Source organism: Aedes albopictus, chromosome 3 (genome assembly GCF_035046485.1).
Source record: "Aedes albopictus strain Foshan chromosome 3, AalbF5, whole genome shotgun sequence".
NCBI classification, from domain to species: Eukaryota; Metazoa; Arthropoda; class Insecta; order Diptera; family Culicidae; genus Aedes; species Aedes albopictus.
Genome location: NC_085138.1, coordinates 315,288,313 through 315,312,817, shown reverse-complemented (window position 1 = coordinate 315,312,817; position 24,505 = coordinate 315,288,313). Strand labels below are relative to the sequence as shown.

Here is a 24,505-nt window from a genome sequence, read left to right as displayed (position 1 = left end):
TAAACAGCTTTCCGTATTATAACCTGATAACATGGACTTTAAAAGCATTGAAAAAGGCGCTTTTTTGTCATGGAATACAGGCAATTGAAAAATCACTGTGATTTCACCCATTTCCCCCCAGAGAAAGCACATTTTCGGTGCACTCGTATAGCTCATGCATTGTATGAGTTAGCTCTCGGACTCTAGGAGGAAAGCGCGTGTCTCTGTTCGATCTACAACAATGAATCCTAATAAACTGTGTTGTTTGTTCGTATCCTTAGCACCAGCGTGAGTGAAGAAAAATCTGCATATTTGTTTTAGTGATAGGTAAGTGTAGGTAGGTACGTACAAGAAAAGGAATCCGATCCGCTTTCTTTGGCCTTCCAAGTCCTCCAGGCCCGTGCAGTTGGGCCTTACTTCTTCTTCGGTGCCGACGAGGCCTGGGCCTGATTGGTTGACTGGAACACCGACGAAGCGGACATCAGATTCTCGATGTACTGGCCGAGGACCTGGTTCTCGGACCGCAGCTTCAGATTCTCCTCCTTGACGCTGTCCACCCGCTGGGACAGATCGTCCAGGGTGTTCTGCAGCTCCAGCACCTGGGTTATCAGCCGGGCCCGTTCCTCCTGCTCGTCGGCATCGGGACCCTCGCTTTCAAGGAAGTGCCGCGGGCTAGAGTTCCCGTTCGTGTACGAGCTGGCAATCGAGTCCAGCGAGCGACCGTTCTGCATGTACTTGGAACTGTCGTCATCGTTGATGATCACTGAAAAAAGTTAAAAAAGGGAATCTTATCATCGTTCTTTTCCCAATTTTCATCGGCCTACTGTGACTCACCTTCCAGATCGTCATCCGCCAGGGGGATGTCCTCTGAGGACTTGAGTGACATTGCCGAGGAATCCATCGCACCCAACAGATGTCCGGATACGCTTACGTTGGAAACGGATAAAAATCTGCTTCCGATCACGGGAAAATCGAACTTTTTCTACCAGGTGAGTGCGGGAGAATGTAGTTGCGTTTCCTTTTTTTCGCCAGAATTTGACATTCACAACCAACTTGTCGCATTGCTGCCTCCTTCGTACAACATCGCAGTACGCATGTTGCACGCGAGGCGATGATTTTGCATCGAATTTTTTGCAGGGTTGCTTGCTGCGGGCGGGCCGTATACACTGCACAGTGGTCCACGAACCAGATTTACGAGGAAAGATGCATTCAACGTCTTCAAATGTGTTTTTAGGAATATATGATCTTCTACAAAGTTGTCCCTAATAATAGTCTAATTTTACGAAACGACAACAGTGTTGATATTGATATTGACACTCACGGGCTTGGGCGCAACCTCCTGTCAAATTTTCATTCATAAAATGAGCGATCAGCTGATCCGAAACGTCTCGTAAAATGGCTCATAAGGCCCTCTTTCCAATGTGCATGAAAATTAGGGTGGTCCATATCTAGATTGAGTTTAAATAAGGGCGAAAGTAACATGGGAGAGTTCTCTTCATTGACTCTCTCTTCTGCAAATTAAAGTGACAAGAAGAAAGAGAGAGAGAGAGAGAGAGAGAGAGAGAGAGAGAGAGAGAGAGAGAGAGAGAGAGAGAGAGAGAGAGAGAGAGAGAGAGAGAGAGAGAGAGAGAGAGAGAGAGAGAGAGAGAGAGAGAGAGAGAGAGAGAGAGAGACCCCCCTCCCCCCTCTGTCACGCATTTTCCCTATACCTATTACACGTAGTGTCACAAGCCGCGTGCAGACGTGTTTTGTTTTGCTCGTCGCGTTTCTTTCGCGTTCGCCATCAATTTGTGTGATTCTGCTGACGGTTTGGCTGGTGCTACGCCATCCGGATAGCTTCCGCGTGTGAAAGAGTGCTTGTTCTGCGAGAATTTTTATATGATTCGCGAGGGATTACAGAGTCATCCCGTGTGGCTTAACATTCATAATTTTGTGAAAGCTAAAGTGACGTGTGTTCAAATGATGACTGACTGCAAGCGCAACGGTGGCGAGACGCAGAGCCCGCATAATCGCTAACTGTAAATGCAATGTTTCTGGTACTGTAGATAACTATTACTAATTGATCTTTAACTATTTCACAGACTATCCGAGATAACAGTAAGATAACCATTCCATGTACATATTTGCCAGTTTGACAAATGGTAAGCCGCCAAATTACAGTATGTGGAATAGGCGGTTAAGATAGGTTACCATAAAAAATCGCCCGTTTTCTCGAACAAATTTTTCGCAATACAGTAGAGGATACGGTCAATGTACTATCCAGTTTTTGAGACAATCCACTGCATAGCAAATGATTAAAGATCAGTTTAACAACACATCTGGAAGAAAAACGGACAATGTATGTGTTATTATTGGTTTATGGTCTTCCAAGGTATTTTAAGCTTATCGCAAATAGTTGATCTATATTTAAACTGTTTAAAAATAAAAAGATGGTTATGCGTTAATCAAAGATTTTTTTTATTCACTAAATATTTCTCCTCGAATGCATCTGCAAGATGTTTAAGCTATGTCGAAAGACTTTCACGCGTCCTACCGAGCAGCGCAACATGCAAATCGGGCTTGATATCGGGTCGTTCCGATCGGATGAGAAGGGTTGTGGTGTCGATGTCTGCTGAAATTCTCCGACTTGCGCAGTGTTCCATCCTGGACCCGGCAGCACCTACGATGATTAAAACTTATTGTGGGCCTTCCTCCGGTTGAAGCAGATTGTAAGTCTCACGGGACACATAATTCTCGCACGCAGCAGGACGCATCCTTCTCTCCTACCTTTTGGAAAACCACTCGAAAAGGGAAACACAAGTTCGGGAATTCTGCAAAACTAATAACATTCGATGAAATAAGGAACAAAAAAACAAATTTAGGAGTTATGGAAAACATACCTTTGTTTCATCCAGTAAACTCCACACCGCTCCATGCGCTTGAAACCGTTTACCGAGGCAATTTTCAGATTGTTGTTACTCAGCTCGCGGGCGAAAGAATTTGTTTTTCTTTTCTACAAAATTGAAAGCTGAAAAGTTCAATCGGTACAGATACCAATGAAAGCTACTATTTGGAAAACTGTCGAATTTAAGTGGCATACAGTGAAATACACATGTAAGAGTGTGTTGCGCAAAAATAATCACAAACCGTTTGAGAAAAGGTCATTGTATATTGCCACCATTCCTTTCTAGTTTTCACTACTACAGTCATGACTCGCTGGTTGGGGGCTTAATAGTTGGGTGACTTTTTAGTTGGGGCCCCGTTAGTTGAGCTGTCAGCCAACTAAAAAGTACCTGGATGTCATAATTCAATGTCAAACTGAAAATGACAACCAATCTGTAATTGCAAGGGGCGAGCTAATGAGTTTTTGGTTTCTTTAATTTTACTGATAATCGAAAAGAATTTCTATTTCATATTTCTTCAAAAAAAAGAATATGTACAATTACTTCGAAACAAATGCAAAACATCGGTAATCTTTATTTTGTCGATCATTGAAAGCGTTTTGTGCTTGCTTTTGATCCGGGTGGTTTCATAAACATCTATATTTTCACTTCACCGACTAAAAATGGGTAAAAATAAAATGTTTCTCGCATTGGCCATATATGTATCTTGCAAAACGTATAAATTTTGCTCTAAATGTGAAACAAATTAAAAAATTTTCCTTTTTGCTTCCAACCTAAACATGATTTAAAAAAACAATGCGCACGCCCCTTGTGCTGCTGTCACTTCACCCAACCAGCGAATCGAATTCGTTGGTTGGGTGGAGGTTGTGGCTCAACGAGCGGGTTCCGACTGTATATTATTTGACCATTTTTGCACAATATGATATGCTGTTACAACTTGAAATGGATTACATAAACCGTTCTTTATGATCGAATGCTTCGAGTTTCATAGTTTCAACAGAAAAGCAACTGTCCGTGGTACAGTAACAGTAACAGATAAAGGAGACATACTGTGTGTACTGTAATACAAACTGTATTTCTCTATGCGGGAGGTAGCCTGACTGCACAAAGAGACGTTCCCATGGTGATGGCAGCGCTATCTTGGATTGGATGGATTCCGGTGAGAATGTTCTGATTACTTTACTACAACAAAATGAACTAAATACGTGCCAGTTTCAAAGATTTTCTTTGAATCAGGAAGTGTGTTTGCATTATCATTATCCAAATGATAACGGTAATGTACACATGCGGGGCTTATTGTTAGTGAAAGTGACTTCTGAATGGACGTGTCTCTCCAGCCATTCTGAAATGGGTCTCTGAATCTGCAATAGAGCTATCACCTTCTAACTCCCGGACTAAAGCTTTTTGCAATAGCATCAAAATGATATTCCAGAAAACTTTCTTCCATAATACCACTGCCGGACAGTGGGGGTTAGTTGGATCACACACACACACACACACTCGTATAGCTCATGCATTGTATCACACGCAATATGTGAACACGTCAAATGAAAGCTTATTTATCGTAGAATCGACCAACCGAATAATATTCTGCATTATTTGTCATAAAATTATCAAATTTGAGTAATTCTTACTTGGAAAATGTTAGCTTAAGTTGAACCATTTGTAATCTAAATTTGAACTAGTAAACGAGGGCGAGCTTCCAGTGTTGGCCAACAGACTGCGCTAGTGGTTGTTTTGTTTACTCTTGGGGGAGCAAAAATTCCAAATTAGAGTCCCTATAATTAGAGTCTGGCGGACTGTCACTTTCGACCGGAGCCAATCGAGCATGACGTCATAGTGTCCTCACCGATAAATGCTACACCGTGACGTCATGCTCGATTGGCTCCGATCGAAAGTGACAGTTCGCCAGACTCTAACTAGACTGACTCTATTCCAAATTTGGTTTCCAAGTTCCTGAAGAGTTTAAAACATTCTTTGTTGAAATTCCAGTGCATAATGAAAAATAGTTATGGGAATTAGCAGATCCATGTGTCTTTCTATTGTTCAGCATGAAATTGGCTGTTGTGGGAGATGCTCGAGCTGCTGCCGCCAGTAGTTCAAATTAAGATTAAAATTGGTTCAAATTATGATTACGATGGTTCAAATTAAGATTAAAGAAAAGACACAGACACGTTTAATGCTTCCAGTGAGCTATTTGCTCTTTGAAGGAATCACGACACTAGACAACGGACTAGCATGCAACGCCCAGTGGCACAGCCGAAAACTTTTCCTGACAGCTGCGGCGGGAATCGAACCCGCGCTCCTTAGCACGATGCGACTAAAGGCTTGGTGACCTTAGCCGCACGACCACGAAGCCACAGATTAAAATCATTGTTGACGAATAATCGAATTTTTCAATGAAATTCGGTGCAAATACAAACTTTTTACCACTTAACAGAAAGCTTATACCCGCCCTAATAAAAATGTATTATACATGGCTGATAGGGTGAATGATTGTATCATTCCCTGTATAATCAAGATGATAGCCCGAAAGGGTTGTTAAGCACGTTGTATCATATTTTTCTATTAGGGCGTGGCTTTCATGTACATAAAATTTTGCCGTAGCAAATTATTTCCATGTGGGAGAAAAAATCACTCAAAATTTGCGCTACTTCGGAAAGCTGCAATTTGGTTCAACTTTTGATTACCTACCCTATCATTCCGTATATGATCAAGATGTTTGATTGATGCACCAAGCGAAAAGAAGAAGAAGTTTTGACATCCAAGCGGTGTGCCGTCGATAAGATCCTCGTCGCTGATTGGTCGATGGATGTAAACGGCACACCGCTTGGATGTCAAAACTGCTTCTTCTTATCGCTTGGTGCATCAAACAATTGATTGATGCACCAAGCGAAAAGAAGAAGTTTTGACATCCAAGCGGTGTGCCGTCGATTAGATCCTCGTCGCTGATTGGTCGATGGATGTAAACGGCACACCGCTTGGATGTCAAAATTCTTCTTCTTACCGCTTGGTGCATCAATCAATAGGTAGCCCGAAAGGGTTGTTAAGCACGTTTAGGGGGTTTACTGAACGAATTAGCTAATTTATACCATACCCATTTAACTACTTATACACCAACACGCTTTCAGCTGAAGAGTTCAGCAAAATTTTTGTTGAACTTTCGGCAAAATTTGATGAATTTCAGCAAAACGTTGCTGATGATCAGTAGATTATACTGAACAAATCAGCAAACTTTACTAAATTTCATCATAAATTTTGTTGAAATTTAGTATTTAATATTTTGCTAAAACTTTCAACTTGGCAAAATCTAGCAAAAAATATTTAGGATGTAGGGTCTTATACCATTTGGGCAGGTGTACCTATTTTGGGCACTTGCTGCTACATAACTAAGTCAATTTCATACCGATTGTTTTGATTTTTTGTATAGAGTTAGATACTGTACGTGCCTAACTCTATACAAAAATTCAAATTAATCGGTTTGAAATTGAATTAGTTATAGCACCAAGTGCCCAAAATAGATACACCTGACCGAATGGTACACTGAACGGCGGCTTGCGGTGAAAATTACTATTCTGAGGGTCAATTTAAATGCACAACACCACTAAATTTGTGCAGACTGAGTTTCGTTTTAATTCAACAGAATTATGTTTTCAATTTTACCATGGACTCGATTTTCAATTAAAAAAAGTTTCTGTTGGCAACCGGATTCAAACCAAGAATCATGACATCACCAGGCTCGCACGCTACCACTCAGCTATCGAACCGGTTGATGTGAGAAGAAACAAAACGCACACAAGAAGCGTTGGTGGGTCGATGATCATGTTTTGCCATGGTATAGTTTATTGCATTGCTAACTGGACTGCGACGAAGTGCGGAATCTTAAATAAAAGTGCGATATTGCATCAAATCGTTCCGGTGTCTTCACCGCACTTATTCATCATGAGCTTATGAATAAGTGCGGTGAAGACACCGAAACGATCTGACACTAAATCGCAATTTTATTTGAGATTCCGCACTTCCTCGTCGCACTTTTAACTGCGCAATAAATTTAAAAACATTTGTGTGCTTGTCATTACTGCAAGGCTCTTTTCAGTGTACAAGACCCTATTTTGGGTTTAATTTAAACAACTTTAGCTTATTCAAATATACAAGTGTATTTGTTTTTGTTTTCACAAATCACGCAAATCGCACGCAAATAAAAAAAATCGACCGGATGATTTTTTTTCGTTTTCCTTAAAAATTCCGGCAAGTTTTACTAATGTGGATTTAAATATTGTAATAACATGAACGTGATTCCGGAACACATCAATTTCGACGAAGTCTGTCGGAGTTGCATGGCCAAGAAGGACGGCATGCGTCCCTTGTTCGGTTCCAGTTTGGACTCAATGCTGATGACCGTGGCGAATGTTAAGGTAAGCGTACCATACTTGGTCAATGGTCACACTTTATGAGGGATTTTGAAACAGGTATTGATCATGCGAATTTTTCAACCCGCAGGTCGCCCGGGACGATGGATATCCCGCGCAGATGTGCGTCCAGTGTGTTCTGCAGGTCAGCCGAGCGTTCACCTTCAAACAACAGTGCGAGAAAACGGACATAACTTTGAAGGAATATCTTAGCCGGGTTTTGTTGCTACAACAAGCGAGTGGCGATAATAACGGTCCGGAGAATGTAGTACAAATTATTTCCATCCCTTCGGAGTACCAGTCGACATCAATTGGGAATGAGTTTGACGGCGGGCTTCAGGAGGAGTGCGTTTTGGTTCTTAGCACCGAAAGAGATCCGAATGAGCTGGATGATGTTACTTCCATATTCCGTGAAGTAGAAGTTTCCGAATGTGGTGGAGAACAAGACTGCAATCAAGTTAAGGTGAAACAACAAGAAATCCCATTGCAATTTTGCATACAAACTTTAGAGACACAAATCTGACGAACGAAGCATCGAACCAAGTAAACGTGCCTCACTGAACGGAAACCCCATCCCGGAATCGTCTGATTTGTCCGACCATCCAGTCCAAATAATCAAAATCTTGTTTGAGAATGACGAATCAGTCGTATCGTAATCCTCCTAAAATCGAATGACGATCATCTCATTCGTGTGTGAGTCGAGGCACGCTATGTGAATGAACACTGGTTGCAAACCGAAGGAAATGCAGTTGCACCGATCATATAATTCATCGATAGCATTACAAGTCCGTTCATCATCATACTCGCGATGTTGACGATTGTCCATCGCATGTCTTATTTCAGACATATTTATCACCTTTTTGGAAAGGGGTACCAACGAGGGTATCCCAACCCTCTCTATCAAACTCTGTTTAAAAAGGAAACCGTTGAAGTTTTCGTTAACCATCACTAGAAAACAAGATTGGTCGACCACATGATCGGTATTCAATTTTCATACGATTGTCATCCAATTTTAAGATGACATCATTCGGTCGGTGAAGCATATGGCTTCCGACCGAGTGTCGAACTGGGCGCGACCGTATTGCTTCTCAGTCGTTTTCAGGCGGAGGTGTTCGTTCAGTGCTGGCTTTTCTCATTTGCAAAAAGAGGCAACTTTTCAAAATCGAGCGCATTTGTTTACGAATTTTTAGGATTGGTGCGATGCTCTTAAAAACGTGAGAAGGGGTCCAAGTCAGCCATTGTGGCAGCCATATTTGTATTCTCTGAAGTTTCTCCTTAAGCTTATCCCTCCATTCAACCATTCCCACAGAACACGCTACAGTACACTCCACTAGCACTGGACGAAAATATTGTGGATGATGATCACTTTGGTAGTGATGTCAATGCAGATGAGCCATACGTGCAAGAAGCAGAAGAGATGACAGTTGTGATCAATGCTAAACCAAATTTGTGTAGGTCTGAAGTGTTCAAATGTGAGGACTGCAACAGAGAATTTAAGTCCAATTTGGAAATGAAGGTATGTATAAGATATATTTTATGTTGAATAACGTCTGTTGGCAACATGTGGGGCTAAGAACAGGTGGAGCATAGTGAGAAGATGCTACAAATTTAACACCTTCCGTTTAACCGTAAATTTGCAAATATTCCAAATCGTTACATTGCAAAGTATAGTTAAGAATCACCTGATGCAATAAGCTCCCCTCTCCACTAACAAAAACTCTACTTCGTGACATTTGTAGAGAAGCAGAAGTGATCCTAATCTTTAGTTACAACGCATGTTACACTAACATTCCATCCCTTTCTCAATAACCATAAAGATGAGGCCGGCTCATATGAAAATTCTTGAGTTAAGGGGGCAAAGTAGATAGAAAGATACAAAATTAGAGAAAAGGGACGGGTAAGGAATTGAAACCAGGACTTTCTGCATACGAATAAGAAGCGGCAGCTACTATCGATCTCATTGGGATCGATTTTTTTATCGCAATTGATTGATAATCTACCTTTTCACAATAGGAACACAAATTTACTTGCATGGTTATGACGAGCAGCAATGTACATGACTCAACAAACCTAGCTAGGAAAACCAGAAGTTCCAACGATTCGGAAAATTCCCCGTCATACAACAGCGCCGTTATATTGCGATTCGAATGCGAAGTTTGCAACAAAAGATTTTCAAATACCAGCAAATTGAAGGTACATGTATACTTTAAATTCCAGCATATATCAAAATCCTATTTCAATGCTATTATCCCTCAGCGTCATTCCAGGACACACCTGGTGGACAAACCTCACGTATGCAACATTTGCGGAATGTCGTTTGCTGAAAGTTCCAACCTGACGAAACATCACCGGAAGCACACTGGTGAGCTGCGAAACGTGGTCGGTAAGCCGAATCTTTGTTCGGTTTGCGGCAAACGGTTCAAATGGGCCACCTCACTCTCGAAACACATGAAACATCACACCAAACTAAAGCTATTCACGTGTCCGTACCCGAACTGCGCGAAGTACTACGTCGAACAGCGCTCGTTGGACATCCACATCTACTCGCACGATGGTAAGAAACCGTTCACGTGTGGCTATTGCACCAAAGGATTCACCCAGAAGTGCAATCTGGAAAAGCACGAACGGGTTCATACCGGTAGGCTATTTGACCCGAAGTTGATGGTTCAACTCCAATATCATTTTATTCGTTTTAGGTGAAAAGCCATTCAAATGTAACTTTTGTCACAAAAGTTTTGCCCAGAGCGGGTATTTAGTTATCCATCAGCGAATCCACAGTCAGGAGAAGCCGTATAACTGCGATGAGTGTGGTAAGTTGATGGCGACATTCAGTGTAGTTTATTGCATTGCTAACTGGACTGCGACAAAGTGCGGAATCCCAAATAAAAGTGCGATATTGCATCAAATCGTTCCGGTGTCTTCACCGCACTTATTCATCACGAGCTAATGAATAAGTGCGGTGAAGACACCGAAACGATTTGATGCAATATCGCACTTTTATTTGAGATTCCGCACTTCATCGTCGCACTTATAACCGCGCAATGCGCAATATCTCAAAGAAAATGACCTATCTATTTTTGTGGTTTCTACGCTGACCAATTCTATAAGATTTTATGTTATCTCACCCCTCCAGGAAAACAATTTGCCGCCTCCAATGCGCTAACTGTTCACCTCCGCTCGCACAGCGGCGAACGTCCCTACGCTTGCGATCTATGCGATAAACGATTCTCGCGGCAGGAAACACTAACCATTCATAAAACAAGGAAACACTCGAACGATGCATCCCACCTGTGTACGATTTGTTCGGAAAGATTTCCCACTACAGAACAGCTAACGGAACACCTAAAAAGTCAACATGGGGATCGCTGTTATCACATGTGCCCATCCTGCGGGAAGGTGTTCGCCTCCATGCAGAGTCTTAAGGTATGTTACGGAAGGGACCTACGTTGTAAGTAGCATAACAGATATTGATGATTTCCTGACCAAATTTCGTTTTAGAACCATCAAAAAGTTCATCTTAAGGAAGGTACCATATCTGAGGATCAACCGCAACCGATGATACAATTCGTGGTCGAACAGGAAATTGTCACCCAAACCGTAGATTTGGCCGCGTTGGAAAAGTCGGGGGATTCTTTACCAGTAGCGGGAACCTTAGAGTTAGGCTGAAGATATAAACCAGGTTAAAAAAAATATTTCTTGAAGGCTAGGAAGTGTTATTAATGTGAATATATTACATACTGCTGGCAGTATCAATCGAAAGAGTAATCCCAAACCAGAGGGGCTTGAAAAGATTTAGTGTTTCAAAACTATATGAACTAAACAAAACTATTTGAAAACAAAATCGTTTACTCTAAAAAATATTGTATATCACAATTTGATCTGGCTCTCTTGATATTCCTAGACAGGAACAAAATCCTTCCGGACAGCGCGATCGACAAGACAACACCCCCTAAACAAATCAAATCCCAATAATGACCAAATTATAAGCAATAGCCTGCCGAATAATCGACAAAAGGCAATAACCTATGTTAATCCATAACAGGTCATACCGCCTAGGAAAAAGTCTCTGAATGAAGTCAAGCAAGAACTTCTGAACCTGATCAAACATTACCCAAATCTTTCATGCTTGATGAGAGATCTAAACACCCACTAGGACAACTTCAAGAAGAATAGGCCTTTTCATGTGACAGATCCGTGCATGCATTTGTTTACAAAGCTTGAACAACAGCTGCTAACAAGAACGTGTCATCTTCATAGAAGAACTGTCAAACGCCCGAACAATCAGCTGATTTAAGACGTCAAATAAAAAGGCCCATAGTATTTCTCACCAGCATGTACCAGGAACATCACCCAGCCGATCGTTGACCTGGAGCTCAGCTCGGACAACAACTATCCGGTGGTGGCCGAAGTTGACTCCTCGATCAATCGGCAAACGATCTCCAGGCGGAACTACCATCAGGTCGACTGGTAACTCTTCCAGCGGAGCGTCGACCAATACATCAACTACGAGGTCATCTCTGAGACAGTCGAAGACATCGACCGCCAGCTGAGTGGCATCGAGGCGGCCATCTCCTTGGCTTGCGAGCAGCATTTCCCGAAGTCCCGCTCGGTGAGTAACACTCTAACAATTGATAGACTAATCAAAGACCTCAATCGTTTGCACCACACTAATCGCAGGCAGTTCCAACGCACTGGTCCGCCTCGTCCGCCTGCTTTGAAAAGCGATGTAAATCGCATGAACAAAATTATTAAGTTCATAAAAAATTAAAAACTGATTCACGACCCATTTCACCGTTGCGTCCTCTGGCGAATACTACCCCTGTGGATCGTTTGATAACCCCTCCTGAGAAGGCTGCTGAGGAAGTCCTGCACTTCATCAGCTCACACAATCTCGGGCAAAACATTGTCAGTTCGTATGAAGTTGTTGTCAATGAACATGCCTCAAATCTTCATCTGGTCCACAACGACTTCTCGGAGGAGTTGGAGATCACAGCTGATGAACTGATGGCCTACAATTAAAGCATCCTAGAATAGACTTGTCCCACAGACAAACAGACGTAACACTCTTCAAAACGGCTTGGCACATACATTTAACGATCAATTCAAATTTCATTTGATTTGCGCGATCATTCCACCAGAAGCGGTAGTGTTCGATCGCTTTGACGTTCGCCAGTGTACAAGTTGCTGAATGATGCAAACGAAAATAACAGGCGATTTGTGTAACAGTGTGCGTGTTAGCAAACGTCAAAACGAAATCCATCATGGCCGACAGTGTCTCACGCGGTTATACCAACAGGTGGCAGTGTGCTCATGAAAGACACCGGGCAAAAGTTTTTGATGAATTTCCTTTAAGAGTTACGTCTGTTTGTCTGTGCTTATTCTGTCTGAGGATTGCAAAATCACCCTCAATGGCTCAACGGTGAAATGTGGTGAAATGGCCGAACGTGGCTGATTATCTTGGCCTCACCTTACACTGAAATAAATTTTGTTGTGGAAACTACCGATTCCATAGTAAAATTACTAACCGTACCTATGATTCTCAACCGACAACAATTTCCAGTTAATTCCACTAAAACACTGTCAACTTAACTAGCAGTGCAGTTAACATTACCAAAAATAGTCTTAATTCAACAAATGAGCATTGTATTTTTAACCATACTGTGTTGTAAAATGCGTGTCCTGGAAAAATTAACAATGTTTTGTTGTTGAGACGACTATGCTTTTAGTTGAATTTACTACAATGCATTGTAATTTTAAGCATATTTCAGTTACCTTAACAGATTTTGATGTCGGTTGAGAATCATAGGTACGGTTAGTAATTTTACTATGGAATCGGTAGTTTCGACAACAAAATTTATTTCAGTGTAGGCTTAGACAGTAAGTTGCTGTTCAGGCAACAGGTCGACAACACGGTCATCAAATGTAACACCACAGAGAAACAGACGTAACACTTAGAACAAATTTCATTTAAAAACATCGTCACGAAAGCGCAACCACCCAATGCTAAACGCACTGTGGTTGGCCGGGCCATCACTAGGTGGCGATAGTGAGGAAACGTCAAACAGGACTAAAAACGTTACCAGCGCTGCGATTAGTCAATAGGACAGATCGGTGAAGTACTAGATTTGCAGTAATGAGCTGAATTTTAATATGGTGAGAAGGTCAATTCTCCGTTTCTGCAATGAAATTGTACAAAAAGCGTGGGTATTATGATTCATTGCCTAATTTGATGCTGTTTGAACATAACTTTGGGCAACAGTGTTGTTGTTTTCTCCATTTCTTGCAACATAAACAACATAGTTATCCAAAGTTTTGCTCAAACAGCATCAAATTGGGCAAGGAATTGAACCTCACCATACTAAAATTCAGCTCATTACTACAAATCTAGTACTACACCGAACGTGCCCCATTGACCAACTACCGAAAATTTGAATCGACCGTTAAAAAGGTGATCGATGGGAAGCGGCCGGAGTGTGAGGTCTGTTACTCTGTGGTAACACCTTACTAAAGTCACTTTATCTTCTCATCAACCGAAAGTCGACCTTGTCCCAGAAGAACAAGCTTGCTGTCTACAAACAGATCATCTTGCCTGTCATCGAATGTGGCGTCCCAGTCTGGGAGAGCTACGCCAAAACACACCAGTTGAAACTCCAACGAGTTCAAAATAAGTTTCTACAGATGATTTTCAACACTCCCCCAAAAATGAGAAAATCCGAGGTCCACCTTCATGCCGAAATAAAAAAAAAACTCGATGAGCGCTTGGGTGAGTCTATCGATCGGTATAGGGCCATAACCACAACTCAGAGTCAACAAGTCATCCAGGACCTTGTTCAAGGATTTATTTCTCGATAATCGCTTCACGTAATGGTTCGCTGTTTGCTCTGCTCTTCCTCTTAAATACAACAACAGTGTATAGATCACGCCAGGGCTAGGATACTACACATTCTTAATCACTTCTACGTACCATAGCCAATAAAGTTACTGATACCACAGTTGTGGTATCAGTATGGATCAGTGGGTCAGTATTTATCAGTGGAAATCTGTGCACTCAGAGGAAAACATACAGAAGAGGAATAATTCTAACCACCGGAATAATTTTAACCGTAATAGAGGACCCCTAAGAGGTAGCAAACCTCCTGGCGAACTACTTCTACGAACATTCAGTAACCTTAGCAGCAACCAAAGGCAACAGGCGTCGAGACCATAGTACCAGCCATAGAAAGTGGAAATCCCGGAGGGAAAACAAGCAGAAGACACATTCTTGAACGACTAACAAAATGGAATATGGAGAGGGAAACATGATTAGGTGCATATTATAATTAATATCATAAGAAACGTCTAACGTGGTTAATGACGACCTCTCGGTATGTACGCAGCAAAAGTAATTCAAACAGGCTGTGGCGCGCAAATCCCAAAACAAAGCCATAAAACTAAACAAAATGTGTTCCTTTCCTCAATAGTTCTACTAAATCGCCAGAAACGAGTTTTGTACGTAGTTTCTCTGAAATTAAGTACTGTAGTACGCCCATTGTTGTTTCAATGCATTTATTCGTTAGGTCACCCTCAATGATGTCAGTGCAATATCGCCCCCACTTCAGCCACATTCATTGTAAATAATCTGTTTTAGAAATTCAAATTTTCACTTTTAGTCACTATCAGTTTTGTTTCTTATGAATAAACTCATTTGTTCGAAATCACCCTCCCCATTACAAAAAAAAATCAAGGAAACAAGAAATCTTTCGCGAGTGAGAATTACGTCATACGTTTTATTTGAAGAGGAAAAAAATGATTGTTTTTCTTTGTGAAACAGTTAAGAAATGCACCTCTCTAAAGAAAAAAATAGTACGACCGACACCCATCGCATCCGATAAATTATTTGCATGCAGAATGCCGTGCTAGATGGTCGTGTCCGTTTCTTAAGATAGAAACCTAAAGTCTGCCCGCTGCAACACTTTTCCCCTTATCCTAGCTTAGCGAACAGTCCGGAAGTGGCCTTTGTTTTGTCACCGTTGGCAGCCCTCAGCTCGCCAATCACCATCTGCCGACTGAAACCCATCGATTCCAGCTCAACCACATCCATCTCGGAGAATTGGTCCGTTGGCAGCAACACCAGGGGAACGTCTTCTTCGGCCGTTTGCTGAGGCTGCTGTGGTGGTTGTTGTCCCGAAGACGTTGGCGAGTTGTTGCTACTGTTTCCGCTGCCGGTGTTGTTGTTTCCACTGCTGGTACCGCTGGTCGAGGCTACAAATTTTAGAGATCAATTAGTAAATGAACTTTGGTATTATGTATAGAATTGACTAAATTCTACGGGATGGGTGTAGAACTATTAGATGTAAATCACCGCTCAAGTGATATTATACACTTACGGGATCGTCGCCGCTTCAACTGCGAAATGCTTCCGGATGGTTTTTCCTCTTGGTTGGAATTTTCTGTTTTCCACGTGCATTTTTAAATTTTGGATATACGCCAAACGTTCAAAGCCAAAGGACACATATAATAGATTTTGCAAACAAATATTCGGATATTTAGTTTACCATTAAAAAACTCAATCTAATAGTTGAATCAATCAATGTTCAATCAAACAATCTACAGCAATGATTTCTGTGCATAGGCAGTAATAAGGCAACAAAGCTCTTGGATAACAATGGATGATAAAGGAGAACTGCTTAATGTGAATTTTCTTGATGGGACCTGATATCTGAAGTTTTTGAACAATTTGGAACTCTTCTTGCAAGTGACATGAGGCGCCACGATCTTGTCACCGCTAATATGGCCTTTAACGAATTAATAAAGTAATCTGCTTACGTTTCGCAATTTTCTCAATGAAGATGAAAATCGCTATATGTACCAACAGTAGATTCTAACTACAGCTGTCAAAATTAAAACATGTGATAAATGAATATGTTCTCAGTTGAAATAATGACATGTCAAGCCCAAGCACGAATTTAACTAATGATGTAAATTCAGTTCATACTAAAACTATTCGAATATGCAGTCCGAAAAATTGAACCCCAGAGACTAACCTTGATCTTGCTGACTCTTCACAACCGCTTCCTTCAGGGCCAGTTCCTCGGCAATTCGGGCGGATTCGGCAAGGGCCTTCTGTTCTTCTTCGGGACTTCCCGTCAGTCTGGCGCATTCGGGCAGATCTCCTTCCGCTAAAAAGCGCGTCTCGGTACCGGTCGTACCGATTTTCAGCAAGTTGTGTTTGAGATCAATGTTGCACTGGAAGAATAGGACATTCAGACTTGAAACCCTAACAAAATCCCACGCAAGACCCCTCAGTACCTGATGTCTTTTCAGCATGTCCAATCCCAAAAGCATGTCCATCGGTTGCTCCTCCAGTACGGAAAAGCTCGACGTGAGGAAATCGTTTTCAATCTGAATCTGTACCATGTGGATGCGGCCGATGATCTTCTGCACTCCGACACCCTTGGCAATACCGGCCCATCTGGTGTCCACCAGGCGCATGATGTTGCACCGTTCCGCCGCAGCAGCGCTCATGATGGTGGCCTGAGCTCCCGAATCGATGAAGGCCTTCACCGGGTGGCCATTGACCCGGCAGTTGATGTACAGCATCACAACCGTACCGAACGTTTCCGGATTGTACTCCATGGCTGCTTCCATGTTGGCTTCGATGTTCTTCTGCTTGATCTCCTCGGCGATCAGCCGCTGAGCTTCGGCATCGAACGGGCTCGCCTGGAGGATTCTCAACCGTTGCTGTTGTTTTTCCATGCGTTCCTGAATCTGTTTCCGCAGAACCGTGGCGAATGTTTCCAAATTTCCGGAGAGCAAAGCTTCTGCCAAGCGTGGATTGTTCTGCTTGAGCAGTGCCAGTTGATCTGGGTTCGAGAGGAACATTTCCCGCACCACGGCCGGGTCATCTTCGGGGGCCACGGTAGGCGAGGGTCGATTGTTGTTCAAAAGTCCGGAATTTCCACTGCCACTGCCACTGCTGGTGCTGGTGCTGTTGGAAGCAACAGCCGATGGTATTTGAATCGAACTGAAGTCCAAACTGGCCAATCGGGATGGTTCTGCGGAGGAAACGAAGGTTTTAGTGTATGATGAGTAATCGTTAAATTAAAGTTTGTATTGGGATTTTTTTTGTTCGGGCCAGCTGCCATTCTATCGATTGAACTGTCATTCTATCTATTATATCGGTTATATCCGTTAATTTGATGCTGTTTGAACATAACTTTGGGCAACAGTGTTGTTGTTTTCTCCATTTCTTGCAACATAAACAACATAGTTATCCAAAGTTTTGCTCAAACAGCATCAAATTGGGCAAGGAATTGAACCTCACCATACTAAAATTCAGCTCATTACTACAAATCTAGTACTACACCGAACGTGCCCCATTGACCAACTACCGAAAATTTGAATCGACCGTTAAAAAGGTGATCGATGGGAAGCGGCCGGAGTGTGAGGTCTGTTACTCTGTGGTAACACCTTACTAAAGTCACTTTATCTTCTCATCAACCGAAAGTCGACCTTGTCCCAGAAGAACAAGCTTGCTGTCTACAAACAGATCATCTTGCCTGTCATCGAATGTGGCGTCCCAGTCTGGGAGAGCTACGCCAAAACACACCAGTTGAAACTCCAACGAGTTCAAAATAAGTTTCTACAGATGATTTTCAACACTCCCCCAAAAATGAGAAAATCCGAGGTCCACCTTCATGCCGAAATAAAAAAAAAACTCGATGAGCGCTTGGGTGAGTCTATCGATCGGTATAGGGCCATAACCACAACTCAGAGTCAACAAGTCATCCAGGACCTTGTTCAAGGATTTATTTCTCGATAATCGCTTCACGTAATGGTTCGCTGTTTGCTCTGCTCTTCCTCTTAAATACAACAACAGTGTATAGATCACGCCAGGGCTAGGATACTACACATTCTTAATCACTTCTACGTACCATAGCCAATAAAGTTACTGATACCACAGTTGTGGTATCAGTATGGATCAGTGGGTCAGTATTTATCAGTGGAAATCTGTGCACTCAGAGGAAAACATACAGAAGAGGAATAATTCTAACCACCGGAATAATTTTAACCGTAATAGAGGACCCCTAAGAGGTAGCAAACCTCCTGGCGAACTACTTCTACGAACATTCAGTAACCTTAGCAGCAACCAAAGGCAACAGGCGTCGAGACCATAGTACCAGCCATAGAAAGTGGAAATCCCGGAGGGAAAACAAGCAGAAGACACATTCTTGAACGACTAACAAAATGGAATATGGAGAGGGAAACATGATTAGGTGCATATTATAATTAATATCATAAGAAACGTCTAACGTGGTTAATGACGACCTCTCGGTATGTACGCAGCAAAAGTAATTCAAACAGGCTGTGGCGCGCAAATCCCAAAACAAAGCCATAAAACTAAACAAAATGTGTTCCTTTCCTCAATAGTTCTACTAAATCGCCAGAAACGAGTTTTGTACGTAGTTTCTCTGAAATTAAGTACTGTAGTACGCCCATTGTTGTTTCAATGCATTTATTCGTTAGGTCACCCTCAATGATGTCAGTGCAATATCGCCCCCACTTCAGCCACATTCATTGTAAATAATCTGTTTTAGAAATTCAAATTTTCACTTTTAGTCACTATCAGTTTTGTTTCTTATGAATAAACTCATTTGTTCGAAATCACCCTCCCCATTACAAAAAAAAATCAAGGAAACAAGAAATCTTTCGCGAGTGAGAATTACGTCATACGTTTTATTTGAAGAGGAAAAAAATGATTGTTTTTCTTTGTGAAACAGTTAAGAAATGCACCTCTCTAAAGAAAAAAATAGTACGACCGACACCCATCGCATCCGATAAATTATTTGCATGCAGAATGCCGTGCTAGATGGTCGTGTCCGTTTCTTAAGATAGAAACCTAAAGTCTGCCCGCTGCAACACTTTTCCCCTTATCCTAGCTTAGCGAACAGTCCGGAAGTGGCCTTTGTTTTGTCACCGTTGGCAGCCCTCAGCTCGCCAATCACCATCTGCCGACTGAAACCCATCGATTCCAGCTCAACCACATCCATCTCGGAGAATTGGTCCGTTGGCAGCAACACCAGGGGAACGTCTTCTTCGGCCGTTTGCTGAGGCTGCTGTGGTGGTTGTTGTCCCGAAGACGTTGGCGAGTTGTTGCTACTGTTTCCGCTGCCGGTGTTGTTGTTTCCACTGCTGGTACCGCTGGTCGAGGCTACAAATTTTAGAGATCAATTAGTAAATGAACTTTGGTATTATGTATAGAATTGACTAAATTCTACGGGATGGGTGTAGAACTATTAGATGTAAATCACCGCTCAAGTGATATTATACACTTACGGGATCGTCGCCGCTTCAACTGCGAAATGCTTCCGGATGGTTTTTCCTCTTGGTTGGAATTTTCTGTTTTCCACGTGCATTTTTAAATTTTGGATATACGCCAAACGTTCAAAGCCAAAGGACACATATAATAGATTTTGCAAACAAATATTCGGATATTTAGTTTACCATTAAAAAACTCAATCTAATAGTTGAATCAATCAATGTTCAATCAAACAATCTACAGCAATGATTTCTGTGCATAGGCAGTAATAAGGCAACAAAGCTCTTGGATAACAATGGATGATAAAGGAGAACTGCTTAATGTGAATTTTCTTGATGGGACCTGATATCTGAAGTTTTTGAACAATTTGGAACTCTTCTTGCAAGTGACATGAGGCGCCACGATCTTGTCACCGCTAATATGGCCTTTAACGAATTAATAAAGTAATCTGCTTACGTTTCGCAATTTTCTCAATGAAGATGAAAATCGCTATATGTACCAACAGTAGATTCTAACTACAGCTGTCAAAATTAAAACATGTGATAAATGAATATGTTCTCAGTTGAAATAATGACATGTCAAGCCCAAGCACGAATTTAACTAATGATGTAAATTCAGTTCATACTAAAACTATTCGAATATGCAGTCCGAAAAATTGAACCCCAGAGACTAACCTTGATCTTGCTGACTCTTCACAACCGCTTCCTTCAGGGCCAGTTCCTCGGCAATTCGGGCGGATTCGGCAAGGGCCTTCTGTTCTTCTTCGGGACTTCCCGTCAGTCTGGCGCATTCGGGCAGATCTCCTTCCGCTAAAAAGCGCGTCTCGGTACCGGTCGTACCGATTTTCAGCAAGTTGTGTTTGAGATCAATGTTGCACTGGAAGAATAGGACATTCAGACTTGAAACCCTAACAAAATCCCACGCAAGACCCCTCAGTACCTGATGTCTTTTCAGCATGTCCAATCCCAAAAGCATGTCCATCGGTTGCTCCTCCAGTACGGAAAAGCTCGACGTGAGGAAATCGTTTTCAATCTGAATCTGTACCATGTGGATGCGGCCGATGATCTTCTGCACTCCGACACCCTTGGCAATACCGGCCCATCTGGTGTCCACCAGGCGCATGATGTTGCACCGTTCCGCCGCAGCAGCGCTCATGATGGTGGCCTGAGCTCCCGAATCGATGAAGGCCTTCACCGGGTGGCCATTGACCCGGCAGTTGATGTACAGCATCACAACCGTACCGAACGTTTCCGGATTGTACTCCATGGCTGCTTCCATGTTGGCTTCGATGTTCTTCTGCTTGATCTCCTCGGCGATCAGCCGCTGAGCTTCGGCATCGAACGGGCTCGCCTGGAGGATTCTCAACCGTTGCTGTTGTTTTTCCATGCGTTCCTGAATCTGTTTCCGCAGAACCGTGGCGAATGTTTCCAAATTTCCGGAGAGCAAAGCTTCTGCCAAGCGTGGATTGTTCTGCTTGAGCAGTGCCAGTTGATCTGGGTTCGAGAGGAACATTTCCCGCACCACGGCCGGGTCATCTTCGGGGGCCACGGTAGGCGAGGGTCGATTGTTGTTCAAAAGTCCGGAATTTCCACTGCCACTGCCACTGCTGGTGCTGGTGCTGTTGGAAGCAACAGCCGATGGTATTTGAATCGAACTGAAGTCCAAACTGGCCAATCGGGATGGTTCTGCGGAGGAAACGAAGGTTTTAGTGTATGATGAGTAATCGTTAAATTAAAGTTTGTATTGGGATTTTTTTTGTTCGGGCCAGCTGCCATTCTATCGATTGAACTGTCATTCTATCTATTATATCGGTTATATCCGTTAGTTTATTTGTTTTCTGATATTACGATGTAAGAAGTTTTATTAGGGAATAAACCCAAAACTTATGTGGCCTTGAAGAATGAAACAGCCGCATTTTCGCTCCACTTTTACTTATGGGAAATACCTAGCATAGTGGCGTTTACTCAAGTGCGACTGTCTCTTTCCAAGAGAATTTGCCGCGTAGAATTTCGTGCAGATGTGCGTTTGGAAATATTACAACGGCTGCACGTATTGTATTCAGCGCACCTGTCAATAACAGAATGGAAATGATTTATGGATTTTTTCTATTGGAAATAAATTGATGTTGATTGTTTTATGGCTGACACATTAAGAAGAGTGCCAACTTGCGATAAGTATTTATTTTAATTGTTTTCAAACCTGACAATAGTTAACACATTTCAGTGAATGCTTGGTAGCATTCGTTCAGATGGTGGTATTCATTGCATTTCTTGCTCTCAACGACGTACACGTCATTTTTAATAATTTCCCTGAACAGACATTCGTCGAACATAAACCGTCACATCACCTAATTTTAATCATTTTTTTTCGATTCTTAATTCCGTTCACGTTATTTTGTTCGCATGATTCGAACGGAATTATGAACTGAAAAAAGCGATGGAAATTGGGGGATCTCACGATGTATGTAAACACATTGATTAATTACAAGCAAGAGCAATTTTACTTCTCTCAAAAGCATCTATGAATATCGAAAAATTGATTATTTCAAACAAAATCATGGATAAAAAGTATTCCCCACTCGGTTTGTTCACAGTGTTCATAAAATAATAACTTCCATGATCAGCTTATATGCAGATAAGTCCACACCAAAGTCTTCTTTATTGGGTTTATTGTTGTACCTAGTAGAATCTTTTTCCTTTGCTCATTGCCACCATCCTACACAAAGTTTGTTTACAGCTCGGCTCCATGATAATGACAAAGTATGATACTGATGATTTGTTCCTGCTGATATCCACCACGGCTTACACTGTCTCGCAGGTTCAACAGTTCATGAGTCGTAAAGGGATTGCACATCACGTCTATAGACCTTCACAAAAATGAAAAGAAACTTGCATTAGTTAAATAAAATTAAAGTTTTTCTTCAAAATTAGTCATTCCAAATATTACGTTCCCTAACTTCAATTCTGTTGAACAAAGTTGACCACACTGCACAATTGTGCAACAATCTCTACCTCAGTATGGCTCTATTAGCTCGAGCAGAATAACTGGCACATAACTTCAGCATACCAAAGTGAGGTATCATACCAAGGTATTGAATTGATCGGCTATCCTGGAGAAAAAATAGCTAGTTTGGTATCGTGCAGCTATTGAGTCACCGACAAAAAATACCTTCACAAGGTTCACAAGTTATTGGTTGACCCCGGACCCCACAAAACCCTTTTTTGATTACTACACATTAACTTTATGTTTCAGATTGCCCAAATACTGTTGGGAAACAATTTTTTATGAGCTCACGCTGCTGAAAGGCTGCGCCTGAAGTATTTCGACAGGATGTCGGTCGGAAAAGTGAAAGCAGTGATCGGGGAACTGCGCTTCATCGTTGTATTTGGCATCGACGAAGAAGACCACATCAATTTTAGTTGAAGGTATCCAGAACTCGAAGGTTCCAGAAGGTATCCAGAACTCGAAGGTATCGATTCGCTCCAACTCTTTTGAAAAAAAGGAGATGTTGGGGACAACTGAAATGCGGTTGCCCTCGTATAACAACGCGATTTGAATTTGTCGTCCAAATTTAGTATGTTTTGAATAGGAAGCAATCAGTGAAGTACTAGATTGAAAGTAGTGAGCTGTTTTTTTGTATGGTGAGATAATCAATTCTCCGTTTCTGCAATGAAATGATGCAAACAGCGTGGGTTATATGATTACGTGCCTAATTTAATGCTGTTTGAGCAAAAGTTTGGGTAACTGTGTTGTTGTATTATTTATTCCTTGCAACTTCAACAACACAGTTACCCAAACTTTTGCTCAAACAGCATCAAATTAGGCAAGAAATCATGTAACCCACGCTGTTTGCACCATTTCATTGCAGAAACGGAGAATTGATCATCTCACCATACAAAAATCCAGCTCACTACTTTCAATCTAGTACTTCACTGATTGCTTCCTATTGTTTCTCGTGCAAATGACCTCGGTACGCGATTTCCGCCACCACGTACGAGCGCGAGATTCAAAATTCTAAATCTACTAAACAACATATTGTTGCCATTAGAATTCAATGCTATTCTCCGAGTGAGTGAATGTTCTGATTTTTTCCCAGATAATCACATCCTATTATCCCCTGTTTTTCCCTGGTGTAAAGTTGCATTCTGTATTCTCAGCGTAGGTATATGACTATTTTTAACTATACAATGCTCGTTTACCGAATTCCAGTTTTCAATGTGGAACTCTGCTGAACTGTGTGTGAAGATTCTCCCGCCCTCGCGAAAAAAGACGGTCGTGATTAATGCACATTCGCACCCAGAAATAAACAAACACCATTTGAGAAATTTCGTTAAAAAATGAGTGCATGCAAAATGTACGTTAGTAAGGTACTACACGAGGGTAAATGACCTCCCCCTGATCGTATATGCGCGTCTTTCGAACAAGCGACGGTGACACTTACCTGCCGACTGTTGTCTGGACCGGGCCGCCTGCGAAGCCTGCTGGGCGGCTTGCATGATGTGCTGCAGCATCACCACGTCGCCATCCTTGATTCCCAGCTCGGTCAGTGTCTTCTTGTCGTCCAGCAGGTGTTGCCCGTTGAACGTAATGACGATCTCCGAGGCCGGAAATCCGCTCTCGATTTCGCACAGTGCCTTGAAGTTCTCCAGCTCCATGTCGTCGGATACCTCCAGCGGGAAGGTATAATCCGCCGGGGTAGTTACGGTGACTCGCATTGTTCCGAAGCTTGAATCAACTCAGACGTCCACGGCTAAGCAATCCGCTTGCTGATATGCGCAACACTGTCGATTTTCCGTCGCCAATAGACTCTTCGAGAATACGCAAGGAATCTGTAAACAACAACCATCAGAAACTCGAAAGATTCAATGATGTCTGCACGTCAGCAAATATCCCACAATGATTGGATCAACCTTTTTGTTCGAAAACAAAGAGTTTTT

General features: G+C 42.1%; 4 protein-coding genes across 6 annotated transcripts in view; 1 reads left to right on the top strand and 3 right to left on the bottom strand.

The window, feature by feature from the left end:
* Positions 1-272: 272 nt before the first annotated feature.
* Positions 273-1,037, bottom strand: LOC115254143 (short coiled-coil protein homolog). Its single transcript, XM_029869251.2, has 2 exons — positions 814-1,037; positions 273-742 (listed from the first exon to the last, which is right to left on the bottom strand). Exons 1-2 carry the CDS (start codon positions 878-880, stop codon positions 393-395), a joined length of 417 nt encoding a protein of 138 aa, XP_029725111.1. The 5' UTR covers positions 881-1,037; the 3' UTR covers positions 273-392.
* A 5,995-nt stretch (positions 1,038-7,032) lies between these two features.
* LOC109425712 (zinc finger protein OZF) lies at positions 7,033-15,233 on the top strand. Of its 2 annotated transcripts, XM_062842525.1 has the most exons (9): positions 7,134-7,276; positions 7,362-7,415; positions 7,484-7,733; positions 8,580-8,786; positions 9,284-9,463; positions 9,527-9,908; positions 9,967-10,080; positions 10,404-10,693; positions 10,769-15,233. In XM_062842525.1, the coding sequence occupies exons 1-9, from the start codon at positions 7,269-7,271 to the stop codon at positions 10,934-10,936; spliced, it is 1,653 nt and encodes a 550-aa protein (XP_062698509.1). In that variant the 5' UTR covers positions 7,134-7,268; the 3' UTR covers positions 10,937-15,233. The 2 variants fall into 2 exon arrangements, with proteins under 2 accessions (XP_029721452.1, XP_062698509.1); XM_029865592.2 differs by having other exon boundaries at positions 7,033-7,276; positions 7,362-7,733.
* Positions 14,799-17,350, bottom strand: LOC134290813 (protein DDI1 homolog 2-like; the record flags this gene model as incomplete). The annotated part of the gene is made up of 4 exons (XM_062858017.1): positions 14,799-15,511; positions 15,637-15,699; positions 16,294-16,495; positions 16,559-17,350. Coding segments are annotated over 4 exons (1,338 nt in total), but the record flags the coding sequence as incomplete, so codon positions are not given.
* Positions 17,351-18,747: 1,397 nt separating this feature from the next.
* LOC109425718 (protein DDI1 homolog 2) overlaps positions 18,748-24,505 on the bottom strand; it is a 6,621-nt gene continuing 863 nt past the window's right edge. The window contains exons 2-6 of one of the 2 annotated variants that reach the window (XM_019701045.3): positions 24,010-24,397; positions 20,508-21,253; positions 20,243-20,444; positions 19,586-19,648; positions 18,748-19,460 (exon numbers count right to left, since the gene is read on the bottom strand). In XM_019701045.3, coding sequence (XP_019556590.2) covers positions 19,180-19,460; positions 19,586-19,648; positions 20,243-20,444; positions 20,508-21,253; positions 24,010-24,283 — 1,566 coding nt within the window. In that variant the 5' untranslated portion in view covers positions 24,284-24,397 and the 3' untranslated portion in view covers positions 18,748-19,179. The remainder of the gene's footprint in view (positions 19,461-19,585; positions 19,649-20,242; positions 20,445-20,507; positions 21,254-24,009; positions 24,398-24,505) is intronic. The other variant, XM_019701053.3, reaches the window with a different exon arrangement.